Consider the following 26,843-nt stretch of genomic DNA (forward strand, 5'->3'; position numbering starts at 1 on the left):
AACTCTTTCTGTATCCCAGTATATAGACAGCTCTGAGTCCAGTGTATTTCTGCAACTACTGTTGTAAGTATTTTGAACTATATGGGGGTGAATCCTACAGATCCATTTTTCAGAGCATTATGTGTCTGCTAATAACAGAGTGGTATCTAACCCATGGTATCTAGGATTGCCTCCACCTACTATAATTTGGTATACACTATTGTAGAAGCAAATTATTTGGCTGTACACATTGTTTGCCCTGCTGTTTCACTATCAACATTGGTCTTCTATTGCATGAAAAAAACCTGTTTTACAGATTGTTAATCCACAAAGTTATAACTAGATTTAGTATTAGGAGTCAATATCTGCACTTTTTGGTGTTCTCCAGTTCTTCTTCTGTGTAATATTTTAATAGAAAAAAACTTCAATTTCTGCTTATAGATGGCTAAACATGTACTTTTGGCAACCAAAGAAAAGAGTTTTGCAAGCTTATTTGGAGGAAGAGCAATGTTTCCAAAGAAGCACAAACACAAGCACATCCAGCTATAGTAGTTGCACCCACATTTTAGTATGCAGCCCACATTCCCTTCATAGAGCTCTTCAGATAACTACTATAGTCAACAGGAAATGTAAGGATAAATCTAAGCAAGTCATATCAGACTTGCTTGGAGAGAAATCTGCCAGTCACTCGCTGTCTTGTTAGACTATAATGCATTAATGTCTTCATGCAAATGCACTATACCTACCACTGCTGTCTCTTTGAGGTGTGGTACAGGGTGTTCTATTAGATTTAAGTTTATTCAGAGCCCCACTAACAATATCTGAAATTGAAGACACACCATGTAATCAAGTTTTCGAACTACAAATTGACACCATGATGTTTTTCTTAGTCGAACATTAGTTTCAATGGGTTAGAGCCAAAGGCTTGTTTGCAGACTTCTGTCACTGGAATAGAACTTTCCTGCCTCTTCCCTCCCCTTGCAGCCCACTGAGCTCCCTTGTCAAGCTCCCTCAGGAACTGCACAAGAGACAAAATCACCCCTGCCTTCTGCTGACGTAAGCTGACCTTGGCTCCAGTACTTTATCTCCAATTAATAAGGTTAATTAAAGTACTGATGGTTGGAACCTTTAAAAATTTTTGCTATGAAGTCACAAGTTTTGCTGTTGATTCTCACAAGACATGCAAGGATTGTACAAATGCATCTGTGTTAGTCCAAGATTCTGTCTTCTACTTCAGTATTAAATAAGGAACATGACTGTATGTAGTGCTTTACTAAAACTTAGCTATATCAAATTTTCTGCTGAGACATATGGCTCTAGGCAAAGGCTGAGGCTCTGCTGTGCTTCAAGAAGCCCTTTTCTTGATTCCTGTATAAGTGGAAAACTCAGTACAGTTTTATTCCTTCTACCATTCTTCCTTGGTCTGGCAAGGTTAAAAATAGCTGAGAATTTTCAAGCATGCAGGTGACTGTGGGCAACCTTTGCCGATTCTCCCCTGGGCAGTCCAAAATGACCAAAGTGCTGTTCCTGTAGAATTCCTAGAAATAACTTGGGAAGTTACAGAAATCTACTCTGGAGATGACTGTCGTATGAATCACTGCAATGACAAAGAAATGATGTGCCCAGCAAGGGACATGTCCATGCACAATGGTTATCTCCCACATGCTTGGGAGGGGTATCCATCCTGGAGAATTTGATGCCTGTCTTCTACTTAGGTCACATATCCCATCCATTCTTGCTTTCATATTCACATTGGTTAGATATGGACAGAGGTCATTAAAATAAATCACTACAGATGATATATTATACTTGAGAGAGAAAATAACAATTGCATTTCTCATGACCTATGGCTCATTACTCACATTGCAATAGAAGTCTGATGGAAGACCAAAAAAACTGAGCACATTAACCCTTGCCAATGTATATTCAATCACTCAGGGCAGGATTAGTTTGAAAATGTCCTACTTTCAAAAATCATTGAGCAAGGATTTCTTGAAAACACACAGAAATACTTTTAAACTATTTGGATAATTTGTCTTTGCCAATTAACTCTAATTCAATCCGATAAAAGTTAATTGAGAAAGAATTCTGCCAGTGAGACCAAACTATTATTATCCACTATAACACTACAACAACAATCCTATGCCCCAATGAGCAGTCACAGTGGGTCTTACTTTCAAGTAAACATGCAGATGACTGCATTGTAAATACATAAATTTAATTCAATGAGCCAAAACACACACAAGAACTTATTAGAACCAAACAATCTTACTACCAATGAGCCACTGTGGAGATCTAGCATTCAGTATCAAAACGATTAAAGAAAAAAAAGGTTTAAATTTGATCAAGGGATTTGAGAACAGCCATCTGCCTACCTCCTATACTCCGCCTTCTCCTTCTCTTATGTTCTCCAGGAGTTTCACCTTCACTTTCTTCATAATCTTGCAATGAAGGAGTTGAGGCAGAATCATCAATGCCAAGCATAGCAGGCATTTTTTCCAGGATAAACTTTGGTATGTGTCCTGCATTCAGAAACAGTTAATGTGCGGATTGCATAAAAAATAATTATGACTACATAAAGCCTTCAGATTGCATTGACAAGTCTTATCACTTTACCTATTTCTTCTGCATGGTCAATAAGTGTCTGCACGACTGCTGCCTGCAAGCGAAGTTTCCTCTCTGTGTGAGCTGATATTTTGTCAGCATCACTTGATTGCAAGAGATTTGGAGCAAAGATTACTGCCAAGTTACTGCTGTCCATTTTGTTCTCAGCGGCTCTGAAATCACAAATAAGTAACTTCATAAGCTTCATACTTCTAATCTGCAATTACAGCTGAAAGTATTATATGGTGTATTTTCTACTGACCTGAGTCCCAACTAGCAACATTCCCCTTCTGCTTTACAGGGTAAAACCACAATAACAGACTTCTAAAGAAGTATTGTTTTCTCCAGGTCACTTCAACAAGGAGTAATATGAATAATTAAGATCCCTACAAAGGAACACAGATCCAGGCGAAAGCTCCCGAATAAAACAAGAGATTAGACTTCGTGCAGCTGGAGCATCACCATGCTCAACTTCCCAACAGCCATAGACTTCAGTGATGTTTCTGAATCAAGTGAGGAGAGCATGATAAAGCGCCCACAACTGTTCTTCATTTGGGAAGGCAAATGCTTTAACATTTGCTGCTGGATTGGTGGAGTTCAGGAGAAATACCAGTGAAGGACCAGTAAGAGTGAAATGAGAGAAATTACAAACTCCCCTATGCAGGGGTCACAAATGAGAGTGAGTTATTTGGTATTATGGAGAAGTTTAACAATATGGACTTGAGCAATTTTGTCCCTAAGAGGAAATCAAAGGGCAGGGTTTCTTTTATTAAGAGACTGAAGGAAACTTTAAAAGTGAGATTAGATATATATTTTTTTGGACAACCCCACAGGTGAGCAAATAAAAGCCTATATCTACCTTCTCTTGTGAAAGGATGGAGCTTCATGTGCAAAAGTCATATGATCACAATGCATGTTTGAGAAAAGGGGAATAGCACAGATTTTATAACAAAACATATGGTATTGAAAAGAAAGCAGCATTTTTGCTGAACTTTTGCCTTCTGAATTTGTTTCTAGGAATTTCAGAATAGTTTTATTATGAGCTGAAACAGTTTGCTAAATAGCCGTGAAACTATTATATTGTAATTTCCTTCCCTATAGGTTATGAGTTGAGAGAAGCAGGGAAATATCTTGAATTAAGCTTTAATTATAGTTCTTGAAATGTTTTCAAATATATTTCTTCGCAGATTTTATAAATGAACCTCATTGTGCATTCCTATGTTTATAAAACTTAAGATAAAGGATTTTAGTATACATTTTGAAAAAAATAAATACGGTAAGAGCTTATGTGACATATATTTCCTGGCCTCCACCTGGTGGAATGAGCTCCCGGAGATCAGGGCCCTGACAGAACTAAAACAGTTCCGCAGGGCCTGCACAAAGGAGCTCTTCCGCCAGGCATTTGGCTGAGACCAGGCATAACCAACAACATTTGAAGGGCCCCTGCTCCCTACCTCCCAGAACTCCATCAATGCGCTCTGCTCCTGGACCCATTTGCACTGCTACAATTATCCGTTAGTATTAATGTTTGGTTATTTATTTGTTATGGATTGTTTCTTGTATTGTTTCTTGTATTATTTTATGTAAACTGCCCTGAGCCTCTGGGGAGGGCGGTATATTAAACATAATAAACAAACAAACAAACAAATATTATACTCTAACTTCAGAAAGGCATAATTTTTTTCAGAAGCTAATTTTAGTGTGTCTGTTAGAATGCTGTACCTACCCTATGCAAAGGGTGATCAGTGACTTTACTACTTTATTTCCCCCTCTAATTGTTTTTTTGTTGTGTGGGAGAGGTGCTTTCACTTAACTCTCACTCCTCCCTTGTAGCCTTTGGATACATCACTTTCTATCCTCTAACTCCTGGCAGAATCTTTCCAGAGGTCACAAAGGACTGCAGGGGAAAGGGGGTGTAGGCAAAATAATTATATCATTTTGCTTACCTCAGGGACACGTTTTTGAGAAAACTGAAAAAATATCTCAGAGTATCAACCATTCTGTCAGTCATGAGGCAAGAGATCAGTACAGTGGCAGAGTTCTTCTCCTCACAGCTTAGCTGCTGGGCCTTGATGAGAGCTTCCTGGAGATCACTTGGGAGGATGGGCTCAGGCAATTCTCTAAAGAACTGTTTGAGAAGTCCTGCAACATCACAGGGCTGGGCAGTGGACAGGCATTTTTCACCCTGATCAAGTTTATTCTATTTAAAAAAAAATGACACAAAAATGTAAACCAAAGCCATATAAAGGAAACATTTTTAGAAAAATGACATCCTTTGAGACAAAGCTTTGTACAATTATTATTATTATATTACTATTATTATTATTACTATTATTATTATATTATGTGATCTGAAGGAAGATCACATCAGTTAACATAGCTGAAAGAAACTTCTCAATAGACTACATTAACTGTGAAGGCTTTTAATTATAATAATAATAACAAACTGTAAAAAAAAAAAAGAGCAGTACCTTCAATGCTTTTAAACGAACAAATGATCCCGATTTTCTGAAAAGTCCTTCCGTGTGAATGTGTTCTTCTAAGTATTCGCAAGCTTCAACTAAAAAGCTGAACATAAAGTGTTTGACATGTATAATTCAATTACTGCATAAAACAGTTGCATTCAAACTGATAAATCACATTCTTTCACTTCCTAGTGAGCCGTCATTACCCTTTATGTTCTGAATAACCAAAGCTATGTTTGAGAAAGCCCACTCTGTCCATCTCGTCCCCCACCAACACTTACATTGTGTTACATAATTTCAGGGACAGTTTTCTATTGCACTACCAGGCATGATCACCATATCCCAACTCCTGATCAGCAACCTTGAAATATCCTTTCTCCTAGTAAGACACTGAAGATGAACAAGAACCCTAATTTGACAATCATTTTATGTACAGGGAATGGGAATGGCATTCTCCCCCAGGTAATAGGCTAACTATAAAGTTATGTTTTTACTGAGGAACGAACTATCTGATTTAAAATTAAAGATAACATCTCTGCAAAGATTCTATACACAATAAGTTAATATATCACAAGTATTACTTACCAAGGTATACTTCCATATACAGGGACAATTTGCTGAGGTAATTCATGAAGAGCTATTCCAAAGACTTTTCCCTGAGAAATAAAACATCTTTAAATAGTACACCATAAAAACAATCTATGTACAATAATTAGTATAACAAGGAAATAGAAAGAAAACTAGAACTACTGAATAAACCCCCATGTTTGTTAAACATTCTAAAATTGTGGATCAATTATGGATCCTAGTGGATATCTGCAAATCCCTTACTTGCTGTTGGACACTACCATCCTGAAAGCAGAAGGCTTCTGATTTTTTGGAAGGAAGGGTAGGATTTAGAGATGCAAAAGTTTCTGTGTAAACCTTAAGCGCATCAGGGAGGTTATCCCCCCAAAAAAGGCAGACGTTTTGATGAAAACTGAAATGTAGGCAATATTCATTTTCCTCTCAAACCAAAATTGCCTGAAATTAGACATGTGGTAATCTAAGAAAGGGCCTTTTCCACTTTGGCACTCAAATCCTGAAGCTCCCTCCCCAAGGAGATTCATCTGCCTTTATCATAGTCCTTCACCAACAAGTAAAAACGTTTTAGTTTCAAGTAGTTTATCACCAATAGTGGTTGTTGGCCCTCCTATTTTATTTTTCAATTCATATGCTGTTGTTTATGATTTTTAATTGAACTTTATAATTTCAACTATTATTGTTTAAACTAGGAATTTAAGCCCATTGTACGCTTGAAATACAATGGGCGCTAGCATGCTGTGATGGTGGAGTGTTTGGCTTAGAAGTCCTGGGTTTGAAGGGAGGGAGGGAGAAAGATGCAGTGGCCAGAACACTGGAGGGAGGGAGGGAGGACAGGCATAGAGAAAGGGAAAAATAGAGAGATGGGGAGAAAGGAGATTAAGCGATGGGAGAAAGAAAGAAAGAAAGAAAGAAAGAAAGAAAGAAAGAAAGAAAGAAAGAAAGAAAGAAAGAAAGAAAGAAAGAAAGAAAGAAAGAAGAGAAATGGATGGATGGGAGGGAGAAAGGAGATAAAGGAAAGTCTGGATGGATAGAAGGAAGGGAGGAAGAAAGGAAGAAACAAAGACAGGCAGGAAGAGAGCAAGCGAGAGGGAGAGAAAGAGGCAGAGAGAGAGAGAGAGAGAGAGAGAGAGAGAGAGAGAGAGAGGAGAGAGGAGAGAGAAATAGAGGAAGGAAGGAAGGAAGGAAGGAAGGAAGGAAGGAAGGAAGGAAGGAAGGAAGGAAGGAAGGAAGGAAGGAAGGAAGGAAAGGGGATGGTGTAGGTTTGGGGTAGGGATGGGTGGCTGGGTGGGTGTTTGGGGAGGGGAAGTGGCGGCGGAGTGCGGGCGCGGGCGAGAGAGAGACTGTCCCTTTGGCTGAGGCCTCCCCCCGCCCGGCTCCCGCACAACGGCAGGGCCTCTGGGCCTACCTTGCCTGTTGGCGGCCAGCGCAAGAATGGCAGCCATGGGGCAAAGGTGGCCCACGTTGGGAGGTGGGCGGGTTCGGAGGCACGAACCACCAACTGGTCAGTCCTGGGGCAAGGGGCCAATCATTGCCCCCCTCCATCTCCGACAGCGCACACCCCCACAGCCCTTACTGTTTTATTTATACCGCTCCCAGAGTGGTGTAAATATATTTAATTTAACATTTCCTTTGTTTGCTACCTTGTGGACTCTCACTGAGTGGAAAGGCAGCATATATACAAATACAGAGCGTATAAAATATGCCACTTGGCATTTTGTTATTGTTGTTAGTTGTGAAGTCATGTCTGACCCATCGCGACCCCTCGGACAAAAGTTTCTGTGTAAACTTTAAGCCCATCGGGGGGGGGTACCCCGACAAAAAGGCAGCAGTTTTGATGAAAACTGAAATGTAGGCAATATTCATTTTGCTATGGAAGTCGTGTCCGACCCATCGCAACCCCATGGACAATGATCCTCCAGGCCTTCCTGTCCTCTACCATTCCTCAAAGTCCATTTAAGTTTGCACCAACTGCTTCAGTGACTCCATCCAGCCACCTCATTCTCTGTCATCCCCTTCTTCTTTTGCCCTCAATTGCTCCCAGCATTAGGCTCTTCTCCAGGGAGTCCTTCCTTCTCATGAGGTGGCCAAAGTATTTGAGTGCTATGTGCTATGGACAGTACCAAAAGGCTATTTGGAATATTTATGCAATTTAAATTAAAAATGCTGCATATGTCTACAGTATGAGAGGGATTTTTAAAGACTTTTTCATGAAATGCTTTATAAAACTTAATAAGAAAATATTTCAAGAAGTTTTAAGTAACCCAATTTTTATGCTAGATATTTTGAGTGTGAAAATCCTCACCTTAAGAAGCATTTCACTCATTCTAAGAGAAAAACAGCTGATAAGAGCCCCCTCCTCAGTACTTTCCCAATTTTTTTCATTTTTTACTATTGAAAGAATGGGGGGAGGGAATGTTCTATGACCACCATCCTCTTCCAAATTTTTCTGATTCCCCTGCCCCCAGAGAATCCAGTTCAAAGTCCATATGAAGTAGTACTGCTACAAGTTTTGAATTACAAACAAAATATAATATGGATTTCAGAGAAAGCTGAGGCTGCAATAAGACACCCTACGTCATCATATCTATGATATGAATAAGTGTTACAGTTACATCCTGCCTTATCCCTAATATTCTCAATTATCTGCATATGATTCTTTTTATATTTTGGATGGAAAATTTCTAAATATTCATCACCCAAGGATCTTGTGTCTAGACACTAACTGGCTTATTGTGATACAAGTTTCAACAGCCTGTTTCATCACACAAAATGTGCATATCTAAGAACATTATCTGCAGGCTAATCTTATCTAAACAGAGTAACCTAGTTACATGACCCTTGCTCAATCACTCAAGAATAAGTAACTGCATGCTCCATTGTCTTTAGAACACAAATTCCACATTCGTCCTAAAATTGTAAAGACAATGGAACTAGTACAGTGGCTTTATGTCTTAAACTAAATTTTTTTGCACTTTTAGGGCATTATTAAACCCTTCTGAAAAGTTTGAAAAGCTAGAAGTAATTCTGAATTACAGGGATGTGATGCTCGCAATCAAGATTTATTTATTTTATGTCATATTAATTCTTGCTCCATTACTATGTATGGGTATGAACATTGGGCAATGAAGAAAACTGACAGGAAGAAAGTTATTTGAAATATAGTCTTGGAGGACAGTTTTATGGACCCCTATGGAGTGCCAAAAAGACAAATAAGTAGGTTCTAGACCAAATCAAGACTGAACTCTCCTCTAAAAATTAAACTAACTGAACTAAGGTTATTGTACTTTGGTCACATTATAAGAATACAAGATTCAGTGGAAAATACAATAATGCTAGGAAAGGTTGAACTCAGCAGAAAAAGAGGAACATGGACTCAGAGCCAGCTTCGTGCACTGGTTAACAGCAGTTTGATTCCCCACTCCTCCACACGTAGTCAACTGGGTGACTTTGGGCTAGTCACAGTCCTTTTAGAGCTGTTCATGCAGAGCAGTTCTGTCAGAACTCTCTCAGTCTACCTCACAGGGTGTCTGTTGTAAGAAAAAGATTCTTATATGCTGCTTTTCTCTACCTGAAGGAGTCTCAAAGCAGCTTACAATCCCCTTCCCTTTCCTCTCCCCAGAACAGCCATCCTACTCATAGGGTGATAAGTGAGGCTGAGAGAGCCCTGATATTACTGCTTGGTCAGAATAGCTTTATCTATGCTGTGGCAAGCCCAAGGTCACCCAGCTGGCTGCATGTATGTATGTGTGTGTGTGTAAGGGGGGGGGGGAAATCAAACTTGGCTCACCTTTTAGAAGTCTGCGTTCCTAACCACTACACCAAAAAGAGGAAGGGAGGGTGATTGTAAGTCACTTTGAGACTTCTTTGGACAGTGGAAAGCGGGGTCTAAAAACCAAGTCTTCATCCAGAAAGGAAGCCATGGCCTCCAGTTTGCGTATCCTCGGAGAGGAGGTTATGAATAGGACACTTTGGAGGTAATTAATTCACAGGGTTGTCATCAGAAGCAAAACAGCACTTAATACACAGTTCTGATGTTCTCTGTTTAAAGATATGATTGTGTTTAAAGGTATACAAATATCACTGCATGCACACTATTCTCCCACCCCATCCCTGATTTTCCACTCTAATTGCTCTTGTACCAAGACCTCATTAAAAAAAAAAAAGTACAGGGTATTTATGTAAGTAACATAGTACTCAGGAGCATGGGTTACAACTGCAATTTCTAGGGCCTTAAAGACTTGACTGCCTTTTCTTTGTGCCTAGAGGCACAAAGATTGGATGATCTTCGTTAGATGTTCAAAGTTTCTTCTCACAGATGATGAGAGGAATGTTTCAGAACTTGCTTTGATAAACACTGTCTAACCTAAAATTATTGAAGTCTTGTAAATGTGCTTTGAAACCTGTAACAAATATCTATTCACTATTTTTAAAAACTGTTTTATAACCAAGATCTTTGCTTCTGGGTCAGTACAGCCATATGATCTCATGGTCAATCTGTTGTAGGAACTATGCTACAAAAGCATTAATATAAACAATAAATCTTAGTAAAGTCCATTTAACACATGTGTTTAATCCAGACTAAATTTTCAGCGAGGCACTTTTGTCAGCGAGAAAAAAATCATGATCTCCATGAAATGCTGGTCATGGGGGACAGCGGAGCCAGAGAGTTAGCAGAAATGACAGCTTACACTCCATTGATGGAAAATTTAGTCTGGAAGTAACACACAACATTTGTATATGCACTACTCCTAAGCCTCTGCACTAAGAACTGTATTTTGAGCTTCACATTTTCCACTGTTGACAGAAGTTACCTCAGATGAGTGCTACTCTGCCATGTTTATTTTACTGACTCACACACACAAGGCAAACATTTTTTACAGTTTTTGAACTGAAAGGAAACTACAGTTTAGCATGGGGCTGGGCTACCATGTGTAACCTATAGACAAGAGTGACAGATGCACTAAAGAAATCAATGAATCTAAACATTAGTATTTCCAATGGCTAGGAAGAGGTATAGTTTTCTGTCAGGAATAGGACAGGTGATAAACACAGGTATGGCCTCTTAACATAATGGGGAAAAGCAGTTGCTTTTGTTTGTGCAAAAGGCCTTTTCATGACTAGCCAAAGTACATTTTCATCTTTTCTGGCCAGGGATATAAGGCTTACATCTGCTGCTGTGCCTGGAGCATAACTCTTCTTTTTCAAAACCATGCAAGGCAATGGTATCCTCAAGTGAGTCTTAACACGCTCAGGCTCAAAGCATACCTTATTTTTCACAGGAACCCCTCCCCACTCAAGAGAAACCAGTCTCAATTCGGCTGTGACCTTCTTTGTGCAATCCTATGCACATCTATTTGAGCAAGAGCCCTCACTGGCTTCTCGGTACGGGGGATCGAGACCTAGAAGACCCTACCCCCACCCCCCTCGCAATGTTGATGACTTGCTGATCACTAGCCCTGGCCCAGTTCTTTCCATGCACGGGTCTGATATATGGCATCTCTCCCTTCCTCCGAGGAGCTCCGGACGGCTAGCAGTTAAGGACGTTAGGCTGAGAGTGCCTGGCAAAAGGTCGGCCGGTGGGCTTTATGGCAAATGAAGACTCTCAATCAGGGTCCGACCACTGCCCGCATTGGTTCCTGCCGCCCCCAGGAGGAGAGGACCACAAGGGCCAGCTGGACGTCCCGGACAGGCGGCTGGCTGGCCGGCCCTCACCCGCCGCGGCTGGTTCTCCCCGCAAGCCCACCCCGGAGGCCGCCCTGCTTTGGCTGAGCGCGCGTCGGCTCACCTCCTCGGCCCCGGGAGCTGCCGATGCCTGCGGCTTCCTCTTCGCCGCCCGACTCTTCACCTTGATCCCGTAGGCGGCTCGGAGATGCTGCTGCACCGCCAGCAGGGCCAGGCCTCTCCCGCGGTCCCCCGCAGCCGCCATCCCAGCAGCCGCCTTCACTGCCCCGCCGGCATCTTCCGAACCGACGACGTCGCCATCGCCAGTCCCCGCCGCCACACAACACCTCGAACTCCCCGCCTCCGCGTCCTCCGCGCTGATTGGCCCACTGCCCCGTTCGAAATCTCAGGACCCCGCCGGCCCCCAACGGCTGGCGGCACTCTGTGATGCCTGAATGGTTTTTGGCCGAGGATCCTGCGCGCGGTGACAAAGGCTAGGAAAATGAAGAAACGGAGAGCAGCAGCTCAGCACCTATTTGATCGCTGGCTGGAGCTTACCAGATGGGAGCGGAGCCGTTGGTTGTGAATTCAGGCAGTCTCGGTAGACGCCTAAGCCGTTCGTGCGCTTTACTTCTATGTTAAAATTAAAACGAATTCGGTGGCTAAGTCGAAATAAGAGGGCGACTTTCAGCCACGTGGGGCAGTGCGCTACAAATCCAAGAAGCAGTTCTAGTTTGAGTGGGCGTGAGGCGTGTTTTATGTGCTACTGCTTTTAAATTATTAGATCCATGCACGTTCCAGTCTAATAATGGACATATGTAACTCAGGGAACTTGACAGAACTTGAACAATTCTGCAATGTTTGCAAAGGGAAGCACCTCTGTCAGGCATTTGGTTGAGGTGGACCTAAACAAATCATCTTCCATTGGCCCCCCATGAAAACTGCCGCCCATTTGTCCAACCTACAAGCCATCAGTATGCTGTAGTTAAATTACTGTTCTCATCATTGTTCCACTGTTTTATTATTGTCATCACTGTATTGTTACTGTTTACAACTATTAAGTTATCTGTACTGTTCCCTGTTAGCTAAGTTCTATGTATCTAAACCACCCTGAGCCTCAGGGGAGGGCAATGTATACACAATATATTTTTTTGACTGATTAATTGATTTGTACTCCAGGCTATAACATTGAACGATATTATTATTATTAATAATTTCCTTGTCACGCTTCATGAAGACTAGTCCTTTACTGGACTGCATCCTCCCCATCTCTAAAGCATACAGGACAACTCTATGTGAAAAGGACAACTTTTTTCTTAACGGGGAAACCTGTGTTGGCTCACTGTGTACATATTTAATGTGATGATTTCATTTCATGTGGGGCTTTGCATGTAAGTTGCTGTGATCTGAAAGGTAGACCCATTGAATAAAAAGGCTGAATGGGTGAGTAATATATATTTGTTTGTTCGTTTGTTGTATTTATATACCACCCTCCACTGAGGCTCAGGGCGGTTTACATAGAACGTAAAACAGTACAAAGATTTTCCATAACATAGATAACCATAACAATGATAATTAACATTAATAACTGTAATAGAGGTAACTGTAACAGTGCGAAAAGGTCCAGGAGCAGAACACATGGATGGGTTTCTGAGAGGGAGGGAGCAGGGGCCCTGTGGATGTTGCTGGTTCCACTCAGCCTCAACCAAATGCCCAGCAGAAGAGCTCCCTTTTGCAGGCACTGTGGAACTGTTTTAGCTCTGTCAGGGCACTGATCTCATCCGGGAGTTCATTCCACCAGGTGGGGGCCAGGACAGAGAAGCTCTGGCCCTGGTTGAAGCCAGGCGGGCTTCTTTAGGGACAGGGATCATTAGCTGGTTGGTGGTAGTAGACCGTAGAACTCTTCGAGGGGCATAGGCATATGATGACTGAATAGCAGCTGTGCCCTAGGAAGAGGAATTAACTGGTATGGGGACTGGATGTGTATGGAAGAAAGTAAAAATTGGATCTACATGGATCCTTCACTTTTAAAAAATGAACCCTAACAAATGTAGTATCAAATAGCTTTTGGAGGACAGGACAATAGACTGGACAACAACAACAAATGGATCCAAACTGTTGGAGCACTACAGCAGCCCCAAATGTGGATCCAAGGGTCGGATCCTCATGAATTTATATGATTTTTACTTTGAAACAAAATAAAACCACCTTCATTCAGTAGACCATGTCTTAGACTATAGGGAGCAGCACAAAAGTCATGCATCCATGGTGTCATGGTGCCTCCACAGAGCAAAAACATGGTTCCAAAGGATCCTCAGGGTTTTTGGATCCAGTCACCCCAAACTAACCATACGATCATCTATTCTATTGACAGCTACAGCACACACCACAAAAATCACAGACCCAACCCTTCGTGGCAATGCCACGGGACAAAAACATGGCTCCAAAGCACAGATCCTCATGGATAATCCACTTTTTGAAATTGAACTCTAACAAATGTAGTATAAAATCACACATGGATACAGAAGTCTAGGCAGGACCACACAAAAAATTGATCCAAAAGTTTGGGTCACTACAGGAGCCCAAGAACATGGATCTGGGGGTCAGATCCTAATTCATTCATATGATTTTTACTTTGAAACCAAATAAAACCACCTTCATTCTATAGACTATGTCTTAGACTGTAGGCAGCAGCACAAAATCAGAAGTAGAAACATGATTCTGAAGCTTGGATCCTTCGGGGTTTTGCATCCACTCACCTCAAGTTCACCGTAAGATCATATTCTATCAACACCTACAGCAAGCACCACAAAAATAACAGATCCACACCTTCATAGTCACGCCACATGCTAAAAACATCGTTCCAAAGCTTAGATCCTCACAGATCCTCAGAGTATTTGCATCTGGTCACCCCAAATTCTCCATCAAATTACATATCATGTCCATTGTCAGTGTTCCCTCCACAGAAATCATGGATCCACTTCTTTGTAGCAACAGTGGAGGAGCTCTGGTTGGCATATGCACTGCAATTGTTCCTAATCACTGGCTCTTCCTTTCCCACCTCGAACCACTGCAGAAAGGAATGTTCATGTTATCATCTGCCCACTTTTAGAATTAAGCTTGATTATTTCTGCGTGGCTGGTGAATGTGGACAGATATTCTGTGAGTCTCCCCAAAGTAACTGTTACCACCACAGACACAGACAGCTTCCTCTGTAATGTCTGTTCTGCTCCCAGAAGAAGGACCAGACTACAGCCACCCCATCAAGTCCAGCTGGCATTAACTGGAGGTATATTCTTCAGGGCAAAGGCTGGCCACCAGGGCAAGTGGAGGAGCAGTGGCCAAGTTGCTTTCTGCCCCCCGCCCGGCTTCCAAACTTGCCCTTTTGGGCATCTGCCAAATCACTCACTAGATGAGCAAGTTGCACCATTTGGTGAGCTGGTTGTCCCTCTTGGCGATAAAGCCCTTTTCGTGGGGGTCACGTTTGCTACCATGTATGAATGCTGATTGCAGGCACCTCTTCAAAGCCTTCGCACAAATCCACACATGGCTGGAGGCAAGTCTGCATATCCTAGGTGCAGGTTCATAAAGGAAGCCATGTCATCATAGGTTTTGTAGACCATGGGAATTACCAGACCCAGATTCACCGTGTCATAATAGAAGAAGAAAAGTTGGCAAAGAAAACAATATGTAGTGTTGTGTTTTGGGTGACACGACACAAAAGTTATAAGGGTCCATGAGGATACCATGGATCAAATCTTAGCACCATGGCAAAGCCACAGATATATGGGTTTGGAGACTTTTGTGGTTCTAAAAGTGCCCATACCAATAGCCATGATATGTGATTGGGTAATGATTTGGGGGTGACTAAAATTCCATGTATACATGGGGATCCATGCTTTGGAACAATGTTTTTGATCCATGCTGATCTCATGAAAGTGTGGATCCAGATTTTTGGGCTGCAAGCTGTGGCCATAGACATAAGAGATTCAGTGGTGAGTATAGGGTGACTGGATGCAAAAACCTCAAGGATCCACGTGGATCCATGCTCCAGAAATGTCTTTTTGTTCCCTGGTGTTGCCATGAAGGTGTGGATCCATGATTTTTGTTGACAGAAGAGGTGATCTTACGGTGAGTTTGATGAGATGACTGGATGAAAAAACACTGAGGATCTGTGATGATGTGACCTTTGGGACCATGTTTTTGCTCCGTGGTGTGGCCAGAAAGGCATGGATCTGTGATTTTTGTGGTGCATGCTGTGGCTGTTGATAGATAATCTGACATTGGGTTTGAGATGACTGGACATAAAAACACTGAGGATTGGTGAGGATATGACTGTTGGGACCATTTTTTGCTCGACACGATCGAAACCGATACAGGGATGACCATGAACCAACTAAAAGAAGCAGTCAGAGACAGGGGCGCAAGGCGAAGACTTTCCTATAGAATCACTGAGGGTCAGACATGACTGAATGGATCATCATCATCATGGCCAGGAAAGTTTGGATCTCTGATTTCTGTGGTGTATGCTGTAGCTATTGATAGAAGAGGTGATCTTATGGAAAGTTTATGGGGAATGGATGCAAAAACTCTGAGGAACTGTGAGGATTTGTTCTTTGGAACAATGTTTTTGATCTGAGCGGTGGTCAGGAAGGCATGGATCTCTGATTTTTGTGGTGTAAGCTGTGTCTATCAATAGATCTCATTTTAGTACATCCTTGTTTGAATGGGGTTATGCTTGCATGCATCATCCATTAATTAAAACAGACATAAAGAAGGAATCCTTTAGTTGTAAATACTTCCAGCTGTTAATTCCATCATGTTTTCAGCTTTGTAAAGCACTTGCGTGCAGAAAGCAGCCTAGAAATTGCTGAACTGAATTTTAAGAACTCAAGCAACAGTGTTACACTTTTGAGGGTATTAATATTGTTAAGATTCTTCAATTTATTGCAAATGTATCTATAAACACCAGGGGGAGCCCTGGTCTAAAATACAGACATGTGGCTTGACAATACTAATCTTAGCAAAAATGTCTCACTCACCACTTTATATCATATTACACAGTAAACCATAATTTTAATACATTTGGGTATGTTCAATACATTGCTAATTAACTTCAAAGTCAGAAATTTTAGATTGTATATGTTGAAGCATCGATCTTTCATATTTTCTTATATTTTATATAAAGACTAGTAGTAAAGCCTGCTGTGTTCTGTATTACAACGGGTGCTGGCTTATGGTTGGTGTGGGTTTAGTGCCTCACTTGGAAGCTGGCAACCCTAAGAAGTGGTATCTCTGTGCACAGCAGTCTTGACCCTAGTCAGATTTATGCACACCTACGTAGTTTGGAATTCCAGAACATGAACCTGCACCAATCTGGCAGCCTTACCTCCTCTCTGCAATGTTTTCTTGAAAGCGTCACACCCGGGGCGGCAACGAGGCCTTTCCAGGCCTTTGGGAAGCGCTCCCTCTCCCCCCACCCCCCTCAGTGGGATGGCTTCCCAAAGGCCTGGAAAGCACACCGGGGTCCTCTGCGAGGCCTTTCCAGGACTTGGGGAAGCACCCACTCTCCCCCTTCCACCCCCCTCAGTCGGATGGCTTCCCAAATGCCTGGAAAGCACACCAGGGTCCTCTGCAAGGCTTTTCCAGGACTTTGGGAAGTATCCCATCTCCCCCCCCCACCCCCCTCAGCCGGATGGCTTCCCAAAGGCCTTGATAGGACACCCGGGGCCTCTGCGAGGCCTTTCCAGGCCTTTGGGAAGCACTCCCCCCCCCCCGGCCAGGCCTCTTACCTGGGGCCCAGCAAGTGGAGTGGAGAAGTCACCGACTGGCTGGCTGTAGCAGCCAGGCATGTCTGTGAGGCAAGGGGTGAGGGCTTGGTGAGGGAGGACGGGAGCTGTAGGGGCAGGACCAATCTGGATGCAGCTGGCTGCACCCTGATTGGCCCTGGAGAGGCCAGATAGTCCGTCCCCCAAAGCTGTTTCACAATTATTAAGAGGCACCAAATGGATAAGATGATATGATGATATATAATGTGATATGATTATATGATGATAATTCTATTTGTTTTCTGTCTGATCTCCATGAATTGAAGGAAGATTACATCATAATTAAAATACGTTCACATAAAATTAAAAGTAAGAAAAAGATGAAGAGTTTGTTCTTATATTCCGCTTTTCTCTACTTGAAGGAGTCTCAAAGCAGACGGACTAAGCAGCTTCCCCCTTCAAGGATCGCTGCCTTGTTGTGGCAAGGGGGCTTGCGTAGCTCAGTGAAGCTATGAGCTATGCCGTGCAGGGCCACCCAAGACGGACAGGTCATAGCTGAGAGCTCTGACAAAAGGTGATCCACTGGAGAAGGCAATGGCAAACCACTCCAGTATCTTTGCCATGAAAACTCTATGGACAGTTCCAATAGGCATAACGATATGACGCCGGAAGATGAGCCCCTCAGGTCGGAAGGTGTCCAATATGCTACTGGGGATGAGCAGACGGCTAGTACGAGTAGCGCCAGAATGAATGAAGCGGCTGGGCCAAAGCCGAAAGGACGCTCAGTTGTGGAAGTAACTGGTGGCGAAAAGACAGTCCGATGCTGTAAAGATTTTTATTCCATAGGAACCTGGAACGTCAGATCCATGAATCAAGGCAAGCTGGACGTGGTTAAACAAGAAATGAGAAGACTGAACATCGACATTTTAGGAATCAGTGAACTAAAATGGACAGGAATGGGTGAATTTAATTCAGATGACCATCAGGTATACTACTGTGGACAAGAATCTCGCAGAAGAAATGGAGTAGCCTTCATAATCAATAAGAGAGTAGGAAAAGCAGTCTTGGGATACAATCCCCAAAATGACAGAATGATCTCAGTTCGAATCCAAGGCAAACCATTCAACATCACAGTGATCCAGGTCTATGCCCCAACCACTGCTGCTGAAGAGGATGAAGTTGATCAGTTCTATGCAGCCCTACAACACCTTATAGAAGCATCGCCAAAAAATGATGTGCTTATCATCATGGGGGATTGGAATGCTAAAGTAGGAAGCCAAAAGATAACCTGGATAACAGGCAAGTTTGGCCTTGGAGTACAAAATGAAGCAGGGCACAGGCTGGTAGAATTTTGTCAAGAGAATACAATGGTCATAGCAAACACTCTTTTCCAACAACCCAAGAGACGACTCTACACATGGACATCACCAGACGGTCAACACAGAAATCAGATTGACTATGTACTCTGCAGCCAAAGATGGAAAAGTTCTATACAGGCAATAAAAACAAGACCAGGAGCTGATTGTGGTTCAGATCATGAGCTTCTTGTTGCAAAATTTAGGCTTAAATTGAAGAAAGTAGGGAAAAGCACTAGGCCACTCAGGTACGAACTAAATCATATCCCCGACGAATATAAAGTAGAGGTGACAAATAGATTTAAGGAATTAGATCTGATAGACAGAGTGCCTGAAGAACTATGGACGGAGGTTCGCGACATTGTACAAGAGGTAGCAACTAAAACCATCCCAAAGAAAAAGAAATGCAAGAAATCAAAATGGCTGTCTGAGGAAGCTTTACAAATAGCTAAGGAGAGAAGGGAAGTGAAAGGCAAGGGAGAAAGAGAAAGATACACCCAATTGAATGCAGAATTCCAGAGAAAAGCTAGAAGAGATAAGAATGCCTTCTTAAATGAACAGTGCAAACAAATAGAAGAACACAATAGAATGGGGAGGACCAGAGATCTTTTCAAGAAAATTGGAGATATGAAGAGAACGTTTCATGCAAAGATGGGTATGATAAGGGACCAAAATGGTAGGGACCTCACAGAAGCAGAAGAGATTAAGCAAAGGTGGCAAAATTATACAGAAGAACTATACAAGAGCGAGCTTAACATCCCTGATGACCACAGTGGGGTAGTTACTGACCTGGAGCCAGACATCCTGGAATGTGAAGTCAAATGGGCCTTAGGAAGTCTGAGCAACAATAAAGCTAGTGGTGGTGACAGCATTCCAGTTGAACTATTCAAAATCTTAAAGGACGATGCAGTAAAAGTGCTACACTCAATATGCCAGCAAATTTGGAAAACTCAGCAATGGCCACAGGATTGGAAAAGGTCAGTTTACATTCCAATCCCAAAGAAGGGCAATGCCAAAGAATGTTCAAACTACCGCACCATTGCACTCATTTCTCATGCTAGCAAAGTTATGCTCAAAATCCTACAAGCTAGGCTCCAGCAATATGTGGACCGAGAACTTCCAGAAGTACAGGCAGGATTTCGAAGAGGTAGAGGAACTAGAGATCAAATTGCCAACATACGCTGGATCATGGAAAAAGCTAGGGAGTTCCAGAAGAACATCTACTTCTGCTTCATTGACTATGCTAAAGCCTTTGATTGTGTGGAGCACAACAAATTGTGGCAAGTTCTTAAAGAGATGGGAATACCAGAGCATCTTATTTGTCTCCTGAGAAATTTATATGCAGGTCAAGAAGCAACAGTGAGAACTGAACATGGAATCACGGATTGGTTCAAAATTGAGAAAGGAGTTCGGCAAGGCTGTATACTGTCGCCTTGCCTATTTAACTTGTATGCGGAGCACATCATGAGAAAGGCGGGATTAGAGGAGTCACCAATTGGGATCAAGATTGCAGGGAGAAATATCAACAACCTCAGATATGCAGATGATACCACTCTAATGGCAGAAAGTGAAGAGGAACTAAAGAGCCTGTTGATGTGGGTGAAGGAGGAGAGTGCAAAAGTTGGCTTGAAACTCAACATCAAGAAAACAAAGATCATGGCAGCCGGCCCTCTCAATTCCTGGCAAATAGATGGGGAAGAAATGGAGATAGTGACAGATTTTATTTTCCTCGGCTCCAAGATCACTGCAGATGGGGACTGCAGCAAAGAAATTAAAAGACGCTTGCTCCTAGGGAGGAAAGCTATGGCAAATCTAGACAGCATCCTAAAAAGCAGAGACATCAGCCTACCAACAAAAGTGCGTTTAGTCAAGGCTATGGTATTCCCAGTTGCAATGTATGGCTGCGAAAGTTGGACCATAAGGAAGGCCGAGCGTCAAAGAATTGAGGCTTTTGAACTCTGGTGCTGGAGAAGACTCTTGCGAGTCCCTTGGACTGCAAGGCGAACAAACCGGTCAGTCCTAGAGGAGATCAGCCCTGACTGCTCTTTAGAAGGCCAGATCCTGAAGATGAAACTCAAATACTTTGGCCACCTCATGAGAAGGAAGGACTCCCTGGAGAAGAGCCTAATGCTGGGAGTGATCGAGGGCAAAAGAAGAAGGGGACGACAGAGAATGAGGTGGATGGATGGAGTCACTGAAGCAGTAGGTGCAAACTTAAAAGGACTCCAGGGAATGGTGGAGGACAGGAGGGCCTGGAGGATCGTTGTCCATGGGGTCGCGATGGGTCGGACACGACTTCGCACATAACAACAACAACAAAGCAGCTTATAATCACCTTACCTTTCCTCTCCCCACAACAGGCACCCTGTGAGGTAGGTGAGGCTGAGAGAGCCCTGATATTACTGCTCGGTCAGTACACCTTTATCATTGCTGTGGTAAACCCCAGGTCATCCAACTGACTGCATGTGGGGGACGCGGAATAAAATTTTTGTGTTTGTAGGATTTGTGCAGATTTTATTGATGGGCATCGGGATTTTAGTCTGGATAGGCCCACATCAGCCATGTCTTTGTGGATGTGCAGCTCTCTGTTTTCAATTATCTTTCTATAGTTATGAAGAAAACATCGTCTTTGGCGATGCGGGGTGGGGGAGGTGGCACAAGGTAGGTAGCCAATAGATTGGAGTGGGTTTAAGATGTCCGCTGATGGTTCTCACTATTGTATTGTGTTGAAAGTCAAGTTTGTAGATGTGGGCGCTGTTGAGCCATTCTGAAGCACCATGTTCTACAATACTATACACTATCCCTAAGCTTTTAATTGTTGTAGGAGATGTACCCCAAGGTGAACCACATAACTTTTGGAAAATAAACTTTCCCACATGCAGACCATCCCTCCAGTGTCATAAGCAGCAGTCAGATCAACAAAAACTACAGATGTCTTAAGATATTTCTGATACCGTGCCTCAATGAAAGTTGTTAAGCTGAGAATCTGGTCTTCACAACTACGATGAGGCCTAAATCCTGTTTGCTCTATAGAGATATGTTCATTAATCCCATCACTGTTTCTGTTCAGAATTTAAAGTTGAGCATTTAAATGCTTTAGTTTTCCAGGTTTCAGAATTGCAATTATCTTTACTCTCTAGAATTCATCTGGGTCTTCCTGTTTTCATGTCAGTGAGAAACTTTGCAAGCCACTTCTTCATGAACTTGTTGCTACTGATCATGAATTCATGGATGCAGTCAAAAGCCTGGTGCTTTGCTACTCTTAAACAAACAAATAAATCATGGGATTTTTGGGGTCCAGGTACATTGGATCTGAAAAATATTGGTATTTTCCAATATTCTGTTAAGTTTAAATGTTAAGTTTAAATGTCTGGCAGCCATTTCAGCAGTATAGCTGCTGAATGTGCCCAAATACAAGCTGATAAAAATAGCCTTTTATAAAATATACCAGTAAAGTATTTTTTAAAATTTTGTTGGTTTGCTTGGATGAACTGAATGCACATGCATACTTGATATCTTTCAGTGCTTGGAAATCTCACCAGCACTGAAAACTCCTGACAGCTTGCAGTCTTCAGAGCGGAAGCATTTCAAAATATGGAGTTCTTTTTGTATCCTGATTGTAAAATCTTGGTGCTTAGTAGCTCTGGACAAGGAAACTAGTCAGGAAGCTACCCGATTTGATGTTACCTCCAGGTTTCCTTGGAGTCTGGGTGGGCTTGACAAGGAGAAACTGCAAATCAATTTATTCTGAATGTTTTAAGGTAATGACTGGTAGCAGTCTCAACTGCTATGGAAATTGAAATGTTGAGTGATAATATATCTACCAGATATTAAATGGAATCAGAAACATATATTATTTTGGTAAAAAGAAATACTATGAATGTCATAACTCAATGGTCTCAGAAAGGCATAACTCTGGCTTTAGGTCTGTAATAATGTCTTCAGTTTGTAATCCTGAATGGCTAAACTTGCCCTATTAATATCAGTGGTTAAAAGATTAGCAAGTTCCAAACCTGTTTTTAAAATTTACGTGAAGCAAGGCATCTCTGTTCTTATAACACTTTCAGTTTTGTTCCCCTGAATCAAAGAGACAGGTACTTTCAAAGCCTGGATTCTGTCCTTTCAGTGGGCGTGGATGTGAAGAAGGGAAAGTGAGCTATGAGTCGAAATTTATGATGAGAATAAAAGTATGTCCAAATTATGCAGTTAAGAATAATTATGTTATAAAATTATGCTTAAGCTAAAGTTGCCAATGAAAAGAATTAAGATTTTGAGATTTTTTTTCTACTGAAGTCTTTTCAAACTTTAAAGGAAAAAGGTGAGGTTGTTCCATGTGGTTTGAGGGATTTTATAGGCCCAAGGATTTGGATTCTGAGCAACCTACAGCTGGCTGTGACTAATTTGCTACTTATATTGTAGACAACATCACCCTGACCACTCTGACGTAGATGCTGACATAGATGCATGTTCAGATGATCTACCTTTGGCATCTGATCGTATGCTTTATATGGATGCTATTCAGCTGGTGGAGCCTGAGGACATGAACAGGATCCTCGGTGAGGCGAAACCTACCACATGAGTCTTTGACCCTTTACCTTCTGTGCTGATAAAAGCTGCCAGATTGGGGCTGGCAGAGCAGGTAAGGAGAATAGGAAATTCTTCCTTGAGAATGATAGTTGAGCCACCTGTGGTCAAGGAGGCGGTGACTAGACTAGTTCTGGAAAAGAAAAACCTTCCCTGAGCCGTACCATATTGCGTATCTAGTCTTCTATTCCTGAGCAAGATGCTAGAGCAGGTGGTTGTTTCTCAGCTCCGGGTGCTCTTGGAAGATATGGTTTTCTATTTCATTTCAATCTGGCTTCAGGATATAGGCCAGGGTATAGAAAAGAAAACTGCTTGGGTCACCTTGGTTGATGAACTTTAGCAAAAGCTGAACAAGGAAGGGTGACCCTGCTAGTCCTGCGAGCTTTCTCAGCAGCCTTCAATACCATCATTCAAGGCATCTTACTGAGCTGCCTCTTCACATGAGGCTATGTTATGGTGGTTTGAGTCATATCTCAGATGGTCTCAGAAGCTATTTTAGGAGATGCCTGCCTTGTCCCATGGTCATTGGTCTGTGGGGTTCAGCAGGCTTTGTTTTTATCTGCTATGCCGTTTCCTTTAGTAGTCAACTCATTTGACCAAAGGTTTCAAATCACACAACACTAAATTATTCCTATACTAGGCTTTAAAGCCTGCTAATAAGAGCAGGCTTTGAAAGGGGGGGCCACGGTGGCGGCCCCCACACCCACAGGGACCCCCCATGGGGGGACCCTACTGCCGGCCCCCACACCCACAGGGACCCCCCATGGGGGGACGCTACTGCCCTCCACGCCGAGTCCCCAGCTTCCCTGTGGGTCCTTGACATGGCAGGCCTGCTCCGAGGCCCACAGGGACGCCTTCCCCGTCCCCTCCCCGCTGAGTACCTGGCTTCCCTGCAGGCCTCGGAGCAGGCCTGCTGCATCGGGGATGCCTGATCCGAGGCGCACAGGGAAACCTCCCCTGCACGACCCCTCCCTGTTGAGTCCCTGGCTTCCCTATGGGCCTCAAAGCAGGCCTGATGTGTCCCTGACATGTTCCTGACATGGTGGGCCTGCTCTGAGTCCCACAGGGAAGTCTTCCCCGCCTGCTCCCCACCCTGCCGAGTCCCTGGCTTCCCTGTGGGCCTCAGAGCAGGCCTGATGCATCCCTGATGCGTTCCTGCCATGGCGGGCCTGCTCCAAGGCCCGCAGGGAAGCCTCCCCCATCCCCGCCGAGTCCCTGGCTTTCCTGCATGCCTCGGAACAGGCCCACTGCATCGGGGACGCATCGGGCCTGCTCCAAAGCCTGCAGGGAAGCCTCCCCTGCCCACCCGCTCCCCACCTAGTCCCAGGCTTCCTTGCAGGCCTCAGAGCAGGCCCGTCCCCAATGCGTTCCTGACACAGCAGGCCTGCACTGAGGCCTTTCGGGAAGCCTCCCCCGCCCGCCCCCCTCCCCGCTGAGTCCCCGGCTTCCCTGTGGGCCTCAGAGCAGGCCCGTCGCATTCCTGATGCGGCAGGCCTGCTCTGAGGCCCACAGGGTAGCTGCCGCCCAGGACACTGCCAAACTCCAGCCAGTCAGGTAATGGGCCAGTTGGAAGGCACTTCACGCGTTTTGATTGGTCCCTTACCTGAATGGCTTGTCAGTCCGGGTGAGGAGCCAATCGGAAGGTGCTTCACGCCTTCCGATTGGCCCCACACCCGGACTGGCCCCGCCCACTTCTCTGCCGACTTAGACCTTAACCAGTTATGAATCTGCCCCCCTCCCCAGAGGTTTCAGATTATTTCATCCCCATCCCCATTACTATTATTATATTCTTCTTATTATAGTTTTATATTTAACTTTATATTAACTATTATATAGTTACACTTTATTTCTAGATTTAAATTTAGCCCGCTTTAGTTAATATTACAAAATTTCAGGTTTAGTCCTTCATTAAAAGTACATATTTCCCTTCAACATAATTACCAAGAGGAATTCTGCAATGGCTAAAGTAATCCTTGGATCATCATCTTAAATGAAAAATGATACTATCTTAGTTCTTTCAATAGACACAATAGACACTAGGTTTCTTAGGGCTAGATCCAGCCATTTCACTCTTTATAGAGAAGAAGAAGAGCTGACAGTCATCTGATCCAATATTCTTTCTTTCCACATCCACAGTTTCTGCCCTGGAATAGGATCTTCATATAATGGCCCCTCAGAATTGCTGATGGGAGCACATTCATGCTCAACTACAGGCAATCATTTTTTCATATTTTATTTATTCTGCTATATATTTTATTATGATGTACCGCATCCTAGGTCTGAAGAGAAAGGGAGGGTAACAAATATAAATAAATAATAAAATAATAAATTATATTTATTTATATACTGGCAGGGCAAAGGGGTTAGAAACCAACTGAAAATAACAACTAACTTCTTTATGTTCTAAAAATAGTATTCAGCCTGTCTATGATTCTCTTTTTCAAGCTATTGAATATCTGCATGAAGCCATGGGGAGAAGTCATCAGGAGGTTTGGACCGCAGTGTCACCAGTATGCAGATGATACCCAACTCTATCATAATTCTGAGGAAACTGTTGATGTTTTAAACCAGTGCCTGAAGTCATTAATGGGCTGGGTATGGGTGAAAAAGCTGAAACTTAATCCTGACAAGACAGAAGAGCTCTGGGTTAGCAACAAGGAAGATTCAAGAGCTCTCCTGTTATACTCCCTTCGAATACCACGTTTGCAGCTTGGGCATGCTGCTTGGCACAGGGGTCTCTTTAAAAAATTAGGTGGCTACTGTGGTTCATCTGGTGTGCCAGCTGTGCCTGTTCCTGGCTCAGTCTGATCTAGCCCAAGTGATGCATTCCTAAGTTATACCTAGATTGGACTATTGTAATGCAATCTGCTTGGAGCTACTCTTGAAGAAAGTTGGAAGCTGCAGTTAGACCGTTTATGCACTGGAGGTTTCATTGCAGGCTGCAGGCCGGAGTTTTAGTCATGGCAGGTTGCTCCACCTCTTCCTGCACCTACACTGGGAAGCATTTGGCCCAGTGCCACTCATCTGCCCCCAATCTGTGATCCTGCACAGGAGCTGGGACAGCGAAGTTCCCAGTGCGTAAATGGTCTTAGTGAAGAATGCTGCGGCTAGATTGCTGGTCAAGGCCAATTATCAGGATCATTTGAGGGGGGGGGGAGCAATCAAAACTGGCTTTTGATCCACTCCTGAGCCCAATTCAAAGTATCAGTTTTAATCTCTAAAATCCTACACGTTTTGAAACTATGGTATATGAAGGGCCATCTTCTCCCATACATTCCTGCCTGGGAACTATGATCACAGGAAGTGTCCCTCTTGACTGCCCTATTAAATGAAGAAGTTTGTCTCATGGGTAGACAAGAGAGAGACTGACTAATATTCCTTACTAGTATTGTTTCTGCTGGATACTTTAAAAGAATATAGCTTATCACAATCTCAGGGGACAAGCTAGATATGATGAGGGAGGGGGAGGATCCAGGTACCTACTCATTTATAACAACAGAAAAGAGAAAAAAGTGAAGAGACTAATTTTAGCAACAAAAAAAAAAGATGAGTAGATTTCAGGGGCATTTTGGGGTTGCATTTGGAGTTGAAAGGTAAAAAAGTAGTGTTTGGCTGGATCCAACGCTAACTGCTGATCTCAGTGGAGTGCAGCAAAGTAAAACTCAGGCAGAGGATGGGGGTTTCCAGCTTCCAGGTGGGGCTTTCAAATCTGCCAGAATTACACCTGATCTCTAGATCAATTCTACTGGAGAAAATGGCTGCTTTGGAGAATGGACTCTGTAGCATTATATTGCACTGTGGTCCCTCCCCTCCCCAGACTATCCCCTTTCTTAGTGAACTCA

At 43.1% G+C, this 26,843-nt stretch overlaps 1 protein-coding gene across 1 annotated transcript in view; it reads right to left on the reverse strand.

Moving 5' to 3' along the window:
• The window catches only part of ARHGAP11A (Rho GTPase activating protein 11A), a 48,390-nt gene extending 36,627 nt beyond the window's left edge, over positions 1–11,763 (reverse strand). Inside the window, exons 1-7 of the mRNA XM_077319097.1 lie at positions 11,419–11,763; positions 5,634–5,704; positions 5,055–5,151; positions 4,530–4,783; positions 2,596–2,756; positions 2,355–2,501; positions 726–800 (exon numbers count right to left, since the gene is read on the reverse strand). Coding sequence (XP_077175212.1) covers positions 726–800; positions 2,355–2,501; positions 2,596–2,756; positions 4,530–4,783; positions 5,055–5,151; positions 5,634–5,704; positions 11,419–11,559 — 946 coding nt within the window. The 5' untranslated portion in view covers positions 11,560–11,763. The remainder of the gene's footprint in view (positions 1–725; positions 801–2,354; positions 2,502–2,595; positions 2,757–4,529; positions 4,784–5,054; positions 5,152–5,633; positions 5,705–11,418) is intronic.
• Between the last annotated feature and the right edge of the window lie 15,080 nt (positions 11,764–26,843).

Source organism: Paroedura picta, chromosome 2 (genome assembly GCF_049243985.1).
Source record: "Paroedura picta isolate Pp20150507F chromosome 2, Ppicta_v3.0, whole genome shotgun sequence".
Lineage (NCBI taxonomy): Eukaryota > Metazoa > Chordata > Lepidosauria > Squamata > Gekkonidae > Paroedura > Paroedura picta.